This window comes from Crocodylus siamensis, chromosome 2 (assembly GCF_052110815.1).
Source record: "Crocodylus siamensis isolate JL-2025a chromosome 2, ASM5211081v1, whole genome shotgun sequence".
Lineage (NCBI taxonomy): Eukaryota > Metazoa > Chordata > Crocodylia > Crocodylidae > Crocodylus > Crocodylus siamensis.
Genome location: NC_143396.1, coordinates 155927764 through 155947981, shown reverse-complemented (window position 1 = coordinate 155947981; position 20218 = coordinate 155927764). Strand labels below are relative to the sequence as shown.

The 20218-nt window shown below is 42.1% G+C and overlaps 1 protein-coding gene across 3 annotated transcripts in view; it reads left to right on the top strand.

The window, feature by feature from the left end:
* Positions 1-20084, top strand: part of EMCN (endomucin) — a 105844-nt gene extending 85760 nt beyond the window's left edge. For all 3 annotated transcript variants that reach the window (XM_090031871.1, XM_090031870.1, XM_090031869.1), the window contains 2 exons: positions 13471-13542; positions 18101-20084. In XM_090031871.1, the coding sequence (XP_089887997.1) occupies positions 13471-13496 (26 nt within the window). In that variant the 3' untranslated portion in view covers positions 13497-13542; positions 18101-20084. The remainder of the gene's footprint in view (positions 1-13470; positions 13543-18100) is intronic.
* The last annotated feature ends 134 nt before the right edge of the window (positions 20085-20218 follow it).

Here is a 20218-nt window from a genome sequence, read left to right as displayed (position 1 = left end):
GGGATGGTGCATGGGGTGTTGGAAGCCCACCAAGCCTGAGCTTCCCCCAGCACCTTGATTTCCAGTGCCCTGTACACCATTGTACTTTGTTACGTAGCAAAATAAAATACCTTGGATGAGTTTTACCTTGCTATGTAACCAAGTCATTTAAAGCAAAATACACTGCTGAGCATGTAAATAGCAATGCCATTAAAGTGGTGCAAAAGAGCAGTTAAGCCACTTTAAAGGCCAATTTTGTTGCAGGTACAAAGGCCCAAAGTCCTCTGGCCCTACTAATCTGGGGAGGACTCCTGGTCCACATGGGTGAGGAGGTAGTCAACCAGGGCTTTGTAGATCTGGACAGCCTTCTTCCCCATCATCAGCAGGGAGACTCAGCCTCTCCTCAATCCATGTGATGCATGTGCTTGCATTGCTAGGCCTGGTCCATGTGCCATGGGTCCTTGCCCCAGGCTTTGCAGAAGACCTCCCCATGGTCTTACAGATCTTGTGGAGGACACACATGGTGACTATTGGAGGTGGTGCCAGAACACCCTGGCATCCATGGCATCTCCGATAGCCTTGTCCTTGTCAGCTGTGTAAATGTCAGTGGCCCAGTCCTTGGATGCTTGGTAGGCACAGGGTCTGGTAGGTGGGCATGAGTGGGAAAGTTGGCTGGTGGCTTGTGGACATTAGGGCACACACCATGGTGAGCCACTGCCACATCAGGTCCAAATAGGCATGCATGATATCCTGCAGTATCTGGTGAGTTGAGCAGGCCAACCAGCAAGACACCATACTTCCTGGGTCTCCCTGCTTGGGCGTGGGTGCCAGGATACCATAGCAGGGTGTGGGAAGGCTGGGACATGAAGGCACATGAAATCATGACAGCACCTGGGGGGAGGGTTTGCAGTGGTGTGGCAAGGTGTTGGGGGTGTGGGGGGCTTTGCAAATCATTACAGGTACAATCCGATCCACCCCTCTTCAATGGCTTCCCATTCTTAGTAACATACTGTGTCACCTGTATGTATTGTATGACTTTAGGCCCTTCCCAGGGGGCTGTTGGCCTACTTGTGGGGTGGCAGGGTGGCACTTGGGCTATATCACCTGGGCTGCCTGGTTGTGGTTTCTTTTTCTGCTATGACTTCGGTGTTATAATTTTTGAGAGGCAGTTCCCTGTGAGCAACCTTCCTGGTACAGCACCCTGGCCTCTTTGTGGGGCTCCAAATTTCTTCTTTACCTTACCCTAAACACCTCCAGTCTCTGATGAAGATGGACAATGGCCAAACTCAATGATGTTACCTGCTGGTGTGGGTCCTGGTAGTGGCCCCTGGTAGCAGCCTGCAATCCAGCTGACCTTCACTCCAGCCCTTGTCTTCTCTACACAGCTCTAGAAGGTTCGTAACTGCTCTGCCAACCTCCTTAGTACTAATAATGCGTGTAACTCAATTCAACAAACCCAGAAATCAAAACCAAAAAGGTGTCAGCATCCACTGCTGTTCTGCCCCACTTCTTTGGAGGTAAACCCCTCCCAACAGAGGCCTTTGAAGGCAATCCAACTTATTCAGCCAAACCCTGTTGCCCAAAGCATTCTACAGGCTCACTGGCCTTAAATCTAATGTCCCATCATCATGGGACCTGACAAACTGGCCACAGCCCCTCTTTTGCCTTCAGACTCTCTTGGTCAGCAGGCTTCAGTCCTGGGGTATGCTTCCCCTAAGTTGGTCTCTCACCCTTGAGGTGGACAGGGCTTCTAAGTGAAATGCGCCCCACACTAGGGCCTCTCACCCAATCTGCCTCCTCCCAGGTTTCCTGTTACCTTATGGTTGTCTCTCCACCACCTGTCTCACTGGAGTTGCCCGCATCTGCTCTGACATCTGCTGGAGGCTGTTTTAGGGAACCAGTGTTCCTCCGAACACTGTGCTGCTCTGCCTGGTCTCCTGGTTCCACTCTGGTGGCCTGCTGCTCCCTGTCAGGGGACTGCTTCAGCATCTGCCTCCATAGCACTCTGCAGGCCTCCTCTCCAGGTCCCTCACCAGGGCTGGAAGCACTTTTAATGGCATGTTCCCTGCCGAGATGGAGGGTCAGGTTGCTCTAGAAATGCTGCAGCAATCTCCACTTGCCACTTCCAGGAACCACTCCTGCGGAGGTAAGCAGGGGACACCAGTCGTTTTGCTCACTCTCTTCTCCCCTCTCACACATACATCCTCTCCAATTAAAAAGAAAAAATGCCTTATCTAAATTATGGAGAAAAAAAAATAACCCGCAGCTGCCTATACGTGAAGATCTTTTAAACGTCTGCCTCATCTGAGCTTAAAATCTAGACATCCTGCTTGAAGAACACCAAGCAAGACTCATTAATCTTCAAGATACGTGGATACATCAATGGCTCAATTCACCCCTTAATACAGAAATTAGTATTACAAATCCCACCATTACACCAGTTAGCTTTGATCTCCCTATACATCTTTGGTCTTCTCTAAACTGAATGAAGACAGGACATGGCAGATGTGGATTTCTGTTACATTGATGGGAATGGAATATCTCACCGAACTGAGACTGAATCATATCACCTCTGAATGCCCTCTCTGTGCATTTAATGGAACTCTATTGGATTTGCACAATGCTACTCTTGAAGCAAATCAGCTGGCTATAAAATTTGGACATAAAATTGTGAATATTCCTTGCTTTGTGATCGTTGAATCATTATACACTTAAAAAAACAAGCAAAAAAAACCCCTCAACCTTGAGAATTAAGCCTTCTTCACAACACTGGTGGCATTTTTTGACTTCTTAATATTATTCCAAATGCAGCAGCTTGATGATGAGGAACAAATTATGATATTTTAGAAAAGCAAAATAAGCATGCAAAGACTCTGCTCTGGCATGCAACCCTGGAAGTCTCATTGTATTCCATGAAGTTGTATAGATTGTCTGTCAAGCCCAAATTTGTTCCTCAACTCTAATAATTGAGAACAGAACAAAAAAAGACTGGCTTTTTCCAACAATGCAACAAAATTATACTTTGATAAAATTGAACTAATTTTATTACAAGAAGTAAGTCATTCTGAAGAATAGAAAGAAAGACTTATGTTTAATTCAAGATGTACCAAAAATATTTGCTGTCCTAATAGAGCTTGTGACACCAGGAAAACTAAATAAAATGTTCTTTTTTTTTTTTTTTAACTAAGTTGGCTGTAATCCTGAGTTTCTCCTGCCTTCTAGCTTGGGTTGTATTTGTAGAAAATCTAAAAGTTTTGGCTTTCATATGTGAGTTTTTAGTAGTGTGTTACAGCAGCTGATGTGAACGAATCATGTTCCTGAGTGCAGTCTATGAGAATATTTGTCCTGGACAATAACCCTTGCAGAAGAAATCAAACTTTGCATTGTGGTTGAATCAGAACTGACAGAGCCAGCTTTTCTTTATTTAGGTCTATACTGTGATCACAGGGAGGATTTCATACAGCAAGGGGAATCACCCACTTGTCTGTTTCAAAGGAATCCTCCTCCTCTCTAAGTTTTTAAGCATTTTTATACTTAAGACAGATAGAGAAAAAAAATACGACCTTGGAGAAACTAAAACAAGTTTACTTAACTGGACATCCGTGCACAGGGTAATAAGACATGCAGGATTTCTTATCTCAAAACATGTAACTGAAATAAGCAGTATCAGCACTTCTGGTCTCTGTCTGTTTTTCTAGTTAAGTAGGCCAGAAGCCTGACTAAATTTACTCCTACACCCTGGGTATAGTAAATAATTTGGAAAGCCTTGCCTGTGGCATACAAATGTACACAGATTAATTCAGCCCCTTCATCCTGGCTACATTGGCATATTCAGGGTTCTGCTTTCTAGAATAAGAAATCATTTCATACTCTATAGGGCATCAGAACAGTCAGCCATAAGCATATTAGCTTTTTTGATGTTTTCTTGCTTTGTGATTGGACATTCACCACAGTTGCACATTTCCAGAAAATGGATGATAATGCAGAATTTTGCATGCTAACTAAGAAGTCAGTCCTAGGCCTGTGTGAATAGGGAACTATTCAATTTGGATTCAGCCAATTCAGATGCCAGAGATTCAATTCAGAGATCCGAATTGTTTTTCCAATTTGATTTGACTGAATCGCTTCGGAAGATTGGGGGCGAATTCGGTGATTTGGCCATAGAGTATAATGGGGAATCAATGAAATATTTATAACTTTGTTGTCTTTTGACTGATTCAGATGAAACTTGCTGGGATGGTAGCCTCTGCCAAGAGCATGACATGTGCCATGCTTCAAGTGATAGGTTTAGGGGTTTCTGGGAAACTGCACCTCAAAGTCTTGAAAGCAAAACTCATGTCATGTGGGCATGTTAAGCCACAGTGGGGTAAAAACTGCAGGGGTGGTAGCTCTGGCTGAGGCCATGAAGCCTACCAAGTTTCAAGGAGATAGGTGGCCTCAGCCAGAGCTACCACCCCTGCAGTTTTTATCCCACTGTGGCTTAACACACACACGTTTTGCTTGCAAGACTTTGAGGTGCAGTTTCCCAGAAACCCTCGCACCTATCACCTTGAAACTTGGCACACATCATGCTCTCAAGTCTATGTTGGTATCAACCTCTGTGAAAGTGAACTGAAAGAAAGAATCACAGATGGACAACAGATGGAATATATCCCATTAATATAATCCATTAATATGAATGCTTGTGATATAAATGTATAGATGCCTAGATAATGGAAGATAAATCCTTACTTTGGAAACAAGATTGGAGTAGCTGCTCTGCATCAAGCAGACTTTAGCGAAGGTATTTGATATCGATACCACACCACTATGATATTTAAGTGAGGCAACAAATATGATTTTGTAAAGTTGCCAAGAATAATTCAAACATCTGAATGTAATTTGACACATATAGGGCACACCTACAAATGAAATTAATGTGATGCAATAAACTCTGGTGCATGTCATACCAGAATTTATTGCTCCCAGGTGCTGTGTTTACATGTGTGTCTGGGACTACAGCACATTGAACCAGGTCGGAGCAGCCCCAGCTGACAGGAGACCTGGGGGGAAGGGGGGGGGGGACCTGCCAGCCTGGGGCTGCTCCAGCATGGCTCAGCAGTGAAGTTAATTAGTTTACTATGGCCTAATAAGGCTGCAAATGTAAATGCTGAGACTTTCCTATGCAGCTAATTAGGCAGCTCCACAAATAAACATCTCATGTAGATGTACCCACTGTATAGTTTCTTGCAAAACAATTTGTTTCTTAGAGAGAATAGGGTAGGAAGACATAGGATCTTGGTTATGAGGAAAGTAAAGATAATCACAGGCCCTCAGTAAATTTGCTGGAAAGGAATAAAAAATTGTGCCAAAACCAACGTGGATCTGTTGTTAGCCAGTCGTGGAATGCTGAATTCTGTAGATGTCAACAGGGGAAATTCCAAACACTTGCACTAATGTCACAAATGAAAGTTCTAGTATTTTATTGAACATAATCAGGAAATTGTACCAAGCGGGTGGCTGACTATGTGTCATGATACCCAACCTGATTGTGGTCTAGAGATGACTACTAGATTCTAGAGAGACCACTAGATTCACTGGCCTTTCTATGATACTCTGGTCATCATGTCCTTTGTTCCTCTGTGCTTTTCCTTAAGAAGGTAAATGCAACAGCAGTGGGAATGGAACAGATTGGATGTTTATGAATGGTGGTTTTACTCAGGTAGCCCTTGCTTCACATTCCTGGAAGGTGTCCAACAATTTTCTAGGAAGTAACACTGTTGAAGAAAGGGGCCATTTCTCCATTTAACGTACTCACAGATCACAATGCAAAATATGAGCAAGTTCCAAACCAAGGGGACACAGCCATCATTCAGAATGCTCCAGGGCTATGTATACTTGAGAAACTTCATGTGCTGCTCTTTGTTAACAGGTCAGATTTCAGCTGTGGTTCCTATTGTTTCCTTTCTAACAGGTTCTCATGACATTCCTTATGCATAGGTAAGATGACATACCCATTCTGGAGTTCTATTATACGTGATAAAGTAGATCATTCTGGCACTATGAGCTGAGTGACTTTCAAATAAAATAGACCTGAGCTTGTGCCTGAGAGTTACTGCCATCCATCTATTTCCAATGCTGCTGTGTGTGAATTTATCATTCCTTTTCTGTCATAACCTCTGAGATTCACAACACACAACTTTGCTCTCTGTAATGAACAATACCACACATTGTATCCAACCACTCAATTCATCAGTGAAAGTTGAACAATCCTTTGTTTTTGCTCAACACAATTCTTTCAGACATTGAAATATGGGGGCTTTGCAGCAGCTTTGCCAGAGTACCTGTCCCAGTTCTCCAGAATGGGTATTTGTACAGGTGTGTTTTGGGCATGATGGGATAATATCCTACCATTTTCTATTCTCAGGCTATTAGTTTATGCCTTGATCTTGACTTCTTGAGTCTCCTGGCAACAAGAGTCAATATTTTGTTTAAGAATTTTGTTCTCTCCGGCATATTTAACCACACATCTTGAGATGCTACATTCTCATTCTGCTGCTGGAAGTGTGGCAGATGGTCATAATTGTCCCTCCCAGATAATCAAGAGGTGGGAGCCCTGGCTTCTGCTGCAGTAATCCCACCTGGATAATGGTGCCTAAGGAGGTAAAGAACCTTTGTGTTGTCGTTTTGAATTTCTAAATGGCTGTTCATCCACTGAGGGCTCAGCCATGGAACCCTTGCTGCAGCCAAAGGAAATTAGGATGTGGGGCATGGTTCCACTGTTCAATATACACTAATAGTTTTATCCTCTTCCCTTTTTTTTGCCACTTTTAGAATCAAGAGGGAGGGACCCAGGGACAGGTGAAGAAGTTAGTTCTTCCTAGTGAGGCCTCACCAAATTCCTTCTGTTCATTCTTTCTCTTGAGCAGTATCCAGTGGAGGACACTGGTGTTCTGTATGCCACAAAGTGGTAAGGACTGGCACTCCTAGTTACTTTATGGAGTGACTTTGACTACGTAAAATACCTTTGCTTCTGTTATTGTGAACTTATATCTTAGTACCTTATTTACCTTCCAGATGGCTTCAGAAAAAGATGTATCTGCAAGGGGGAAGAATCCAGCACCCTTATTTTTCTTTTCCTTTCTCTGTACCCTTTCTTTCTTCTGTTTTCTCATTTTCTCTTGCATTACCCCTGTTGTTGCTTCATTCCTCATAGAAATTGTAAATAAATACCCTGCCAGCTCTTTCAATTATTGACTGCTTTTTATTTGATATTTGTGCAATTTCCAGCGTACAATTTTGACTGGGGTCTATGGGCACAACCATGAAATAAAAAATATACTTTTCCCCATCTGTCTTTGCAGTTCCATTTTTCATTAAAGTGGGGTTTTTTGCCCTATGTGTCTTTTCAAGAGTTTTTAAAACAGAGGCTACCACAGCCAGTGGGGGGCAGCTCTTGAGCCTGCTAAGAGCTACAGTGCTGTGGGTTGATGTTTATATCTGAATTTTACTTGATGCTCTGAACTGTGGCTCAAGATATCCTCCTGCCAGGGGAATCACCCCATTTATCATCCATCCTTTGTTGTTTGTTGAACAGAGGATAGTTACCTAATACTTATCTTCCCATTTCATTGACTCCTGTATGACACTATGGACTATGTAACTTCATCCTGTTGGTACTGAGAGAGAACTGTTCCTTGGTTAGGCCCAGTAGGTACAGGACATTAGCACCAGGTTCAAGGCAACTGAGAAACCACCCCTGCTGTGATTCTGCTGCTATGCATTGAGACCTCTACTATAGCCTGTCTTATATTGCCTGGGAATTACTGAAAATGTTATCAGCTGAATGGGACACCATCAGCTATGCATAGATTGCTGACCAATATTTTCCCTCACATATTTTGCTGTGGCTACATTTTCAGTTTAGCACAAATCTATTCTCAGGTATTTTTAAAACTACTTCCTTCTTTATTTTATAATTATGGAGACAACCAATCAGAGGCTGGTAGCAGGGCAGCTTTGCATTTAAGAAAATAACCTTTATTGTATTTCTTTCAGAATAAGAAACATACTCTATCTTCTCACATACCACACGTCCTGAAACAAGACACGCACCTTGTTTCGGGAAAGCAGAATGGATACAAAAGATTTTCCCAGTCATGAACAAATACTGTCTGCTGTGGCTGTGGCTGTGGCTGTGGCTGGGTTAACATTAGCTCTGACACTGAATGGTGAACTCTGCTCCCTCCCTTGTTGAAGCTGGCAGAGGGAGAAGCACAACAGCCAAGTTATCTTGCAACAGTGTCTGACTGTTTCTATTCTTTTATTCCAGTAAGAAAAAAATCAACCTTCTAGACACATGCCCTGATTTTGGGGGATGGGGTGGGGGGAAGGGTGTCTGATTTTCGAGAGAAAGTTGCGTGTGGTATGTGATTAAATATGATAATTTTTATACTGAAATAATAGTGGTGTGTATCTGGTTTGCTAGCAATAGACTCTGCAGTGGAGTAACAACTAGATGACCTCATTTACAATATGCACTTAGAAACAGAAAATGGAATACAGATATAATAGCAAGAGACCCTTGTTTTTGTATAAGCCAGTAGTTGTATTTCAGTAACAATACCCATAATTTTATCTGTATTGCTATTACTGGAAAGATTACAGATTTCTTAACTTAATGTTATTACCTGGATCCAACAGGGTCCTTGGAATGTGTTCTTGCCTGGTATCTGATCCCCATTTTCCAGGTACTTCTAACCAATAATAGGAATAAAGCAAAAACAGTTTATTATCACAATAGCATAACATTTTCCTCTTTCCTGGTTGCATCTACATGTGCAATTAATGTGAAGCAATAAACTCTGGAGTTTATTGCTCCAAAATGTATTGCTCTCAGGTGTGCCATTTGAAGGTGCACCCAGGACTGCAACACACTGAGTTGGGTCTGAGCAGCCCCTGCTAGCGGGCCCCCCCTGGGGGGTGGGGGGAGCGGGGCCCAGGACTGCTCCCCACCACCCCAGCTCAATGTGCTGTGGAGGGGCTGGCTGGGGCACAAGAGTGCTCCAGTGCTGGGCTAGCAATCAGATAGCCCCTGCACTGAAGTACCCTTGTGCCCTACCAGCTGCATCAGTGTCTACACATGCACTGCTGCAAAGTGAAAAACTTTCCTGTGGAGTTAATTGGTTTACTCCAGCCTAATGGCCCTGCATATGTAGATGCTGAGACATTTACTGCGGAGCGAGTAACTCCTCAGTAAATATCTCATGTAGACATGGCCCTTTCCTCTATTCGCACTCTGTTGAAGGAAAGTAATCAGATTATGATCTAGTTTCCTTAGAATACTTTAATAGAGTATCTGAACTGCTGGGGAAATAATTTTTAATCAGTGCTATAATAGGACATTAACCATAACAAAGATCAGTGTTGCAGCGGTAGTAGGTACTGTTGCATCTTATCTTAATTGTATTATTGTTGTTGTTTTATTTGTATTACAGTAAAAACCCCAGTCATGCCCCAATCCCCTTTATGTAAATTGATATAGCCCTTGTTTTGAGGTTGAGAAAAACTTCTACAAGTGATTATGTCAAACAATTCAAGGGAACTAGAGAGGGAAGATAAGGGTAACAGTAAAAGCTCTTAAGATGAAGTAAGGGTTCACAGTAAGTTATCAAGAAACATTTCTAATGTCAGTATCTGTGTAATTTCATACCTAAATGCTTAAAGCCTCTTTCTCAAACTTTGCATTGTTTCTTTCAGTTTTTGTAGCAGTGTGTTTTAAGTGCACTTGGCTTTTCACTGCCCCCTGCCAATCTATATGAGATCACAATTCCCCCTCCAACTTCAGAGGTGTCCCCTAGTCATGAACACAGGTAAAATGGGGTCTCATCACACATATACCTGTGCAGTTGACAAAACTTGCTTAGCTATATCAACTACAATTTGCAATGCTTGCTTCCCTTTTCATACTTTAGTCAATCGTTTTTACAAAGTTGACATGTATGAAATGAATTTTCCGCAGCTTAAAACTTAGTTTTTGTTATTATTACAGTAGTATCTATGTTCCAACTGAGACTGGGGTCCCATTGTGCTAGGAGCTATATACTGAGAGAGTCAGATGACTCTGTGTTCCTAGATGCTACTTTAATTTGATTCATATGCTAGTGTGCTGACACTGGAATTTTTTTAAAATATGCTCTCTGAACAGTCCCAAATCAGGAAAAAGAAGCAAAAGCCAATGTTTCATTGATTTTGTTGGCTACCTATTTTGTTTCTGATACTTTGTATATAAATATATCTTTTATTTCAAGCACAGTCCTCAAGGTACTCATATAGTCTATCTAGACCAGTTGCAAACAGTCATATTTTTGCATTTTGTGTACAGCACTTTCAAAATGATTCACAATATCCAGAGATTTTGGCCAAGTCATCTATCCCCAGTGGATTGGACTAAGTAATGTGCTACACTGCTCAGTGCTAAATAACTCCACAACTCAATTTAAATCTCAGTTGTACTAACAAAATACTCAGCGTGCATATGGAAGCCATGCCTTTAGACTTGCTATAAAACCTAACAGGTTTTGACCCAGGTGGTTTTTTTTATAGTCTTGGAAACTGTAGCTTGAAGCTGAGACATTTTTAGTTTAATAAAAATCTTTTAACACTTTAAATAAGAATGTTCAAATTACTTTCATCTTTTTTTCTGGTGTCTTAAGGTATTAGGTGTCAATGGAAAAAATAGCTTTGATCCAGTGACTAAGTGTAATACCGTTCTTCTTTTGCTTTTCAGTATCCCATTTGAACCTCGAAATGTTCTAGACATTTGCAAAAACTCTAGAAATTTTTCAGGGCATAACCCAGTCTTATTTCTGAAAGAATTCTTTTACTTTTGTTTCTTATTGTGTTCCTCTTCCTAAAATGGAGCTGTTTTACCCTCATCACTAAATTGTTGAATTATAGTTAAAATTATAGGCTTTCTAATATTGTGTGTGTTAAAATATTTAATCTGAATACATGAACAAAGGTGGAACAAGAGTAAATATGGTTATTCTGGAGTTGTACTCACACATCTTCCCTCCAAGCACTATAATCTTACCATAGTCAACCAATGAAAAATAACTGGGTGTGTCTGTAGGATGAAATGCTGAGACTTATTCAACTTTATTAGCAAGCTGGAGTGCCATCCAAATGCAGCCAGACTGCATTTGATTCCACAGTTAGTGCAGATATCTCTGTATGACATTGTGTTGTGTCTTCTTCAGTTACCCATGGAAGCACTACCCTTATGTAGCAGGCTTGCCTTTTGGAGCTTGGGTTGAGTCCCAGACTTGAAATCTTGCTGTTTTGATTGGTGGAGTCCATCCACCAAACAGGAGGCAGCAAGAGGAGTTAAGTCATGCCCCTTTCCTGAGGGGAGGGGGAGAGGAGCTTTCCCCCCACTCCCCCAGACCTGACTGAAGACTGCAACACTCAGGTCCAGAAGACTTCAGGGGTGGAGCCCTGCAGTGTATAAAAGGAGCTGCGTGCCCAGCATGGGGGGAACACGTCCAGGACAGAGAAGAGACAAGAGCGGGACTTAGAAGAACTGGGAACAGCTGCTCATCAGGGTGAAGCAGTAGCCCAGAAGTGCCCCTGAAGACTTCCATTGGTGGGGACTTGTGGACCGCTCCAGCAGCTAGGCTTTCGGTGTGCAGCATGGCATCCAGACCCTGGGACCTGCATGAGGTGGCTCAGGTCTGCAACCTCTGGCATGCGGCCAGAGACACGGTGCACAGGCCAGTGCACGGAGTAGGACCTTAGTGCAGCAGTTCCCGCCCCCCCTCATATTTTTCATATAGAACACACATCTGAAAGTGAAGAAAGGTTAAAACATGTAGGCCAAAAAGAAAACAAAGAAATCCAATAAAGAAACCAGAAAGTCTTTGCAGGGTCAGATTAACCCTTTAGTGGATCCCAGACAAACAAACTCATTGGGCTTTGGGCCGGTTGAGTCCCCCCTCCCCACCCCAACGGTTATGCCAGTGGGGAGTGGGGCTTGGCACTGCTGCTAGGAAACAGCTATTGTGGCAGCAAGGCTGACAGAGGGGAGGGGAAGGGAAGGGAAGGGAGGTGGAAAGGGCCATTTGCACCGCTGCCATGGAGGGAAGGATCAGGCCTCCCCGCAATTCAGGACCCTAGGCATGTGCCTAGCTTGCCTAGGTGTTAATCTGGCCCTGAGTCTTTGCAAGTCTGTGGAGTTGGTTGAGACAAAACTGTATAGCAACTGGAGTTATATTTGAAATATTTGTTCATTTCAAAACTAACCCCCCCACCCCAGGGAAATACCGTTTAAACTATTTTTTGTGTGCACAGAACACAGCTTTCTTTCTATGCCTTCTTTCCCAATATTTTTCTATCAAAATTTGTATAATGAATTATTAAAATGATTGCTGACATTTTTGTTGTGCACTGAAAATTGATGGCTTCAGTAAATGAAAATTTGCTAGCAGCTACTTCAGTATATTTTTCAATAATGTATTTGATAGTATTGTTTTCCATAAATATTGAATATTTTGAAGTGGTGGCACAGATTCACCATGGCCACTCCACTCAGCTCCACGAGGCTCCCTAAAGCACAGGGAGTCACCCTGATTTCTGCCCTTCCCTCCCCCCACCCAAGATGGCCTTGTTTTTTAAGTAACTTTTGGATTTTTCTAGCAGTTGCACTAGAATCCCAGATGATACCAAGTTCTTTGCTAGCCTCTGAGGTTTGCACTTCATTAGAGGGCAAATACTGCTGCCCATGTAAACTTATCTCAAAAGCATTGGTTATTCATTAAAAAAAAAATCAGATTACTACAGAATTTTCAAAATGAACAGCAAATAAGTGAATCGACTAATTTCCATTGGGCATGTGCTCTTACAATTATAGAACAGTGATTCATGATAGACAATATTCCTTTTTTAGGAGGCTGTAGTATACCTTCTAAATTATCCTCTTGTGTGTATTGGTGAAAAACTTCTTTCAGAGAAGTGAACAGAGATGTAATCCACTGTTCTCTGGAGGCATGTGGGTTTCACAAAACCAGTTTCTGGTTACACAGGCCAATCCAATCTAAGAGGATGATTCCCTTTACAATTCCACAGGAAAACTCATGACCTAAATATTCTGTTTTGCCTACATATAATGAACTCCTAGCGATTTTAATGGTAAGTAGCACTGGGAACAGTGTACCCTGGAAACAGACACGTAAGGGATTTTTCAGCATAGAGGCTCCTGTTGTGAAAAACCTGTCAGTACTACTTAAATTCATCCCTATTTAATAAAACACTTATGCACATACATCCCATAGAATATAGAGAGGGCAGCAAAGGTTCACTGTGTAGAATTTAATGGAAAATGTTGCCTGTAATGTAGCTCTGATAAGGAGACTAGGCTAGTTTTGCAGGGCAGGCTCTGATGTATTCTTCCTGAACTCATTTCTCATTCTGTTTCTATGCCTAATTGATCAAAATGTATCTTCTGTTTCTTAGGAGAGCACTCCCCTCCGGAAGAATAACACCCAACAACATGATGAATCCTCTTCACACCGGGGCAATAAATATGTATGTTTGCTGTTTTAATTAATATGTCTAATTAGTATGGTTCTATTTAGCTAAAACAAAAAAAGAAAAAAAAATGAAGAAAAGGACCATAAGCAGAAAAAAGGATCTAAGCTGATAAGAACCTTGAGGCCATCTTGCTTAAGCAAACTCAGCTGCTAGGATCACAAAGGAGCTAAGGCTTCTAAAGTCAGTGAGCATGGAAGAAGTAATTGGTATCTAACATGATCAGAACTAAAGTGTGCATTTTCTTGCTTTGGCTAAATATTTCCTGTTCAGTAGGGCTTTTGTTTAGTGAGCCAAAACCAGAGCCAGACTTAGCGGTGTGGACAACATGGGTGACTGCCTAGGGCACCACGATCGGCGGGGTACCACGTGCACATACAATTAAGCAGCCTGTGCTCACAGCAGGACTCTTGACATGCCCCACCCCAGCCAATCTCTGCCCCACACAGAAGAAGTGACCAGCCCAGCCTGCTCCCCACGATGGCCCCACCTTCAGTCGCTGACCACCTGCCTGCTGGCACAGCATGCAGCTCTGCCTCCTTGCTGGCCCTGCCTCTGCCTGTAGAAGCACCACTGATTTGGGGTGGGCCTAGGGAGAGGGGCACCAAAATACAAGTTTGCCCAAAGCACCATCTTCCCTAAGGTTAGCTCTGGCCAAAACTAAATTATTTTACAATTTGTAAACAAAAGGAGTGGAGGGATATAATGGTACTAAGCACCTTTAATTCCCACTGGCTTCACAGGAACTTATTTATGCTCCAGATCTCTGTTAATAAGGTCACTTTCCTTAGGTGTCAAAAATGTGACATGTAAAGTGCTTGATTATAGATGTGAAACATTTGAAAATGTTGCCCCAAATTTTAAATATCAGAGAGCAGGAATCCTTAGAAAACCTATCAAAGTCAAAGTCATCATTTGAAAAATAGGCTCTGCATTTTCTTTGGAGTCTGAAGGTATTTCAAGCAGTAATATTTTAAAAATCTGTTTCTAGGGTTTGAATTACAGGGGAGCCACCATTTCCCCCTTCCCTTCCTCATCTTCCCCCCCCTCTGCAGCTGAATTCAGCAGCTGAGTAAAAGAGGAGATGAGTAGCAGTGGTGCTTAGCTCCTGTTTTCCCTTGGCTCTGGAGCCCAGGGACCAAATGCTGCTTCTACTGCTCATCCCTTCTTTTTCCTTGCTGCTGAATTTAGTGGGGAGGAAGGGAGAAGGGCAATCACTCTCTGGGCTCTGGAGCTCTGTGAAAACAGAAGCTTCAGCCCAAACCTTGCAATGGTCAGCTGGGGAGCTCAGAGAGCTCACTGTGCATGGCCACATAGCTGAAGGGGGTGGGGGGAGTGAAGAGGTGAAGAGGGAGCAACCATGTTGCCACAGTCCCCCTGAATCTGCCCCTGCACCTCAGCTTCTCTTTTCACAGTAAGATTTGGGCATTGGGGATGTTTTGCTTTATTTTTATGTCCAGCTGGATAACCTGTGCATTAGCTTTCCAAGTATGTGATTTCAAGTATGAAATTATTTCCCATAGTCTCCTTTCTCAGCATGCATATTCAAACTGCAGAGGGGACCTGTAAGGGCCATGTTTATCCTGCTAAGAATCCTTCTTCAGAAGTCTAACAGGATCGTGCCCCTAGGGGCAGCTATGGTGCCTTCTACTGGCCATACATCTCCTGCCCCATCCAGCTTCCTGGTATCTTCTCTTTTCATTTTCCTGCAATGCCTTAATGTAAATTTGTTGATTTGCAAAACAGGAGGTTGCCTTTGGGTCCGAGAGAGAGCCCACACCTGCCTTTTGATCAGCAGGTCCCTCTCTGACCCCGCTGATCCCAATCTTGACCCTTAAGTGCTAAGTGGCCCAACTGACCCATCTGTGTCCCAGTGCACCTGTTGCCTTAAGGGCTATTTGTGCCCTCCTCCACTCCTACAGTCATAGGCATGCCTTGCATATGTTAACAGTGAATTACTCTAGTTGGCACCTTGTCCCAATACAATATCAGACCTCCTCAGGCCTGCACACCTTTGTCAGGGCCTTGGCTTTCTAAGCTTCTGCCTCTTTCCTCTAGCTGGACTCTTTTTAGCGTAGGCCCACTGCACTGGGTCTTGGGCACTGGGCCTCTGGCCCCAGTTGCCTTCTAGTCTAGTGCTCACCATTATGTAGCGCCCCCCCCCCCAACCCACTAGTACAATGTATGAGCTATACTCTGCATGCACAGTCAGCTGGAAAATGAGAATTGTCATTGCTTAGCTGCTCTGCCCAGCATGTTTCACCCTGGGTGGCATAACTTACAATACCATATCCATGTAAATTAGTGCTGCTCTGAGTGTTGCTAACTGTCCTTCAGTGGATTTGAAACTGGCATGCCTGTGTAAAAGTCAGGTGCCAGCCAAGAGCAGAATGGCCTGGTTGTGTTGTTAGTCATAAAGATACTTGAGAAACTCAAAGTAGCACTTTTAAGTGGGAAGGAAACATGTCAATTTTAGGGATTTGGGGAAGGAGGGAAGTAACAAAGACATGCAACAGAAAGCTGTTGGTTGTTCTGGAGGGAAACATTGATGGTTCAAGTTATTTTCTTAGTAAATGCACCAGCAGGAGCTAATCTTTTTGGCAGGCATGCCACAGATTAGCTCTTCAACCTCTGCAAGTCCCACACTCATCCTCTTCTGCCTTCTGCTTCCTGCTGCTGAACTGCCTGTCCCCCTGGGTCTGTCATATGCCATACACACGGGTTTCCTGTGCTACTTTTGGCAGCCTTGCCACAAATTAGGCAACCCTCAAAATGCACCATGCCATTTAATGTTAGACTGCCTTAAATAGAAGTGCTAATGCTTTTACTGGAGGCAACAATGGCCAGCAAGTCTATATCACTGAAAAGAAGCATGGTTTCTGTGAACTGATTTTCACAGGAGTGATATATTAATTATCTGGCAAAAGGAACGTTAATATTTTTCAGAGGATTTTAAAAAGCATTTCTACTAAAAATGATACTTGATTACTAGTTCCACATAGAAGAGATAGTACCCTTTTCTTTCTATAAATAATATATATGTAGCACAAACATTTTACATTGGCACTGCAGCCTTCATCATAAGGTGCTTGAGAAATCCTGAGCCTAATCGTTCCATTGTGCCCACGTGAAGTAGAGCTCCAAATCATACATCTCTCAACCTGATTGCAGGATTAGGATTCAGAGACCTACAGCAGCAGTGAAATGCTGTCATTTCTGAGGTTCAGGTCAGCAACTGACTAATAGGCAGAATGCTGAAGAACATAAGGGAAAATGGGAATGATCAGTATAGATGCACAAACACAATTTAAAAATACTTTTCTCATACGCAATATAAAATTCTAGAGAATACAACATTCAGAGATTACTAAGGAAGGATACCAAAGCCAGCATGGAGATCTGGATAGCAAGCAGAAAAAAAATACAGTAAATGCCCTTTAAAGTAAAAATAGGAAGGCTGGGTAGATTTACATGAAAACTACTCTGATTAATTGCAAAGGTTTTCTTACCTAAGAAATAGCTATTATTTATATATAAATACACATATATATAATACACACACACACGTATGTGAAGGATAGCACACTATTTCTAAGAACACATTTATGAATGTACCTCTGGGGTGGGAAGACAAGGAGTGGGCACTCGATTCCTCTTGAAGCCAAGGGGAGTTGAGTGTACTTGAGACTTAAGTACTGTATACTTCTGAATTACATGGTGAAGAATGTACATAAGGCCTAAACCTGCTTGTATTAAAGGGACTAAGCTCCCACTGTATTTTATGAGTGAAGAAATCCTTCATAATAGAGTCACTTCACATTTTTACCATGCATTATGACAGGGGTGGTCAACCTGTGGCACATATGCCACAAGTGGCATCAATAGCCCCTGTGTGTGATTCCTGGCAGATGAGAAAGGGGACAGGAAGCAGAATAGTAGGTAAGGCAGGGAGCAGAAAGCAGAGCAACAGTTTGGGAGGGAGAAGACAGGGATCAGAGTAGCACTTGGAGAGTGGGGTGCAGGGTTTATCTTGTAGCACATCTACCAAAAAGGTTGGCCCCCCACAGCATTGTAACTTTTCCACACATTGGACAAACTAGAATAAAATTAGCCCCAGTTCTTCATTCTAACATTTCTAAAAAAAGCAAAAAGTAAACTCATAAGTTCAATCTTTGTAAGGGGAGATGGGAAGATTTAACCCTTCTGCAGAGCCTGGGATGCAGCCTAGTACTCAGCTAAATTCTACCAATTTGCCCCTAATTACAGAAATAATTCAAGTTTTGTTTCATAAATATACCTGTTCAGAGATGTGAAGAACTTGATGGGTTATCTACACCTTGCTTATAAATTGTGGCATTGAGCAATACCATTCTTGGAGAGAAAACATTCAGAACCCCTAAAGCTAACAGCAACTGAAAATAAATACTTGCCCTATAATTTGAATATTGTGCATTTCATTTTGACACCATAGAATCAATTTTGTTTCTCTTCCAAGTAGTTGACATAAAACAGACTTAATTGGGATGATAATCTTGAGGTTTTGCTATTATTTCAGGTCTGAAGCTATCTGGTTTACTGCAGAAGTTGCAGTTCCCACTGGAAGCAAATGGATGAACTGCAGCTTCTAAGACAGGAAGAACAGTTATGTTCTTTGTTTTTTTGGCTAGCTCTTAATTTCTGTGCTTTAAAATGTTTCTTGTTTTTTTGGAAAGACTTGTGTTTTTTTAAATGGTCTCATAACTGGTGTACCATATATATTTATTATTTCTACTTATATTAAACAGGAAAAAAGTGATAATGAAAAAAATCATGTATAAATGAGAAGTGACTAATAATGATGCCTTGTACATAGAAATGTTTTCTTTTGGGACAGGAAGGAAAATGTTACTGTATTTTTTGAACTTTCAGTAAATAATTTTCTTAAATCATATGTAACAGATTGCAAACTTGGAGCCTGCTCCTTTAGACCAGGGTTGGCAACATTTTTGGGCAGAGTGCCAAAAACACCCACAACCTCGATTTGCAAGATGTTGGTGTGCCAGGAGCGGACAGCGGGAAAGCCGTGAGGGGCCCCATCCTTGATGTGGCAGCACAGCCCCAGCCCCTTCCCTGCCATCCACCCCAAGGCGTGCATGCCAAGCAAAATGCTTTTGCATGCCAAGCTCTTGCACCCATGCTGGGGGTTGCCTACCCCGGCTTTAGACACTACCAGAACAAAATTCTAACTGCAAATAATTCAATTGACTTTTGTGGGATTGCTCATAACAACAAGCACTTCACCTGGTCGCAGACATTTGCAGGATGAGACTTTTTGAGATAATCCCTAAGTGACAGTCATTTGGGGTTTTTTTCTATGAAGGGAGAAAATGTCTAATTATGTTCTACATTGGAAATCTCTAAATACTGTATATTGCTGCATTTGGTGCTTAAAATGCAAAATGACCACAAACAATATAATCGTTTATGTTTAAGTGCTCCTTAGGTAGTCACTTCATTATAAGTATTCTTAACATGTCTCCTTCTATTAATCTGCAGTACATAGTGAAGATCCAAAAGCTGCTTATAATACTACCCGCTGCATTTATCAAAGGGATAACAACAGTGTGGCTGGGCATTGTTTCCCAAATTTTGCGTATTTCATGAGAGTCCTGTTCATTATTTATCAGTACTAAAAATGTAATGAGTACACATTAAACATCTGAAAAGTGCTGCTATCTGCATATCTGCAGCTTTTCTACAAATTAAAACATTTAGGAATTGCAGTCTTTTGATCAATTCTGTGCCATTTTAACTACTGATTTGTAGTATGCATAGACATCCCATTGTTGTTGAAATAGGAATATGAGACAGTTCTCTAAACACAGAAATTATTGAATTCTAATCCTGTTTCCGATCTACTACCTCGGTGTCCTTGGCAAGGGACTTAACTTCTCTTTCCAGTTCGCCTCTCTCTAAAGAGGAGGTGGTAACACTTATGCACCAATCTCACAAGGTTGCTGAAAGATTCATTAGTTTGTGTTTGTTCAGTATTTTGGAGATGAAAAGTGCTCTTTGAGTGCTAGGTATTATCATGGCTCATTTTCATTTTGATGGGTCTACTGCCCTATTTCAGGAAAACTTTCTGATGAAGCAATGTGAAAAGTGGGACCCAGTGAGTATGCTGCAGGCTGTAGCTGAACTTTTATACTTAGATAAAGCATTCTTTGTGTTGGATCATGACTGGCTCTGGCCAGATTGGTTGAACAGAGGAGGCCTGGGCTTTCAAAACGTGAGGCCATCTAATATGCACAGCTTAAAGAGTTTATACAATAAAGTATACCCACTTCAGCTTGATTGATGAATCCTGCTGACAAAGGAATCTGTGCCTGTCATATATAATAAGTTTTTTTGTAGCATACTGCACCCTCTTGACAGGCCAGTTTAAAAGAAACATGAGCCTAGTAAATGAATATCTGTGTTTATGAAAGGTATATTCAGAAAATGTCACAAAGTATCAAGATAATGTTAATCGTCTAATAAAATTCTGATCTTGTATAAAAGCCTGTTCCTCTTTCTCACTTTCTGTAAATACAGTGTGTAATCTGCACCAAATATATACATTGGCCCTGATCCTGCATTCATCTTAACTAGAAAGCAAAGTTACCTACCAGGGAGGGACAGAGGTGCTTGGCTA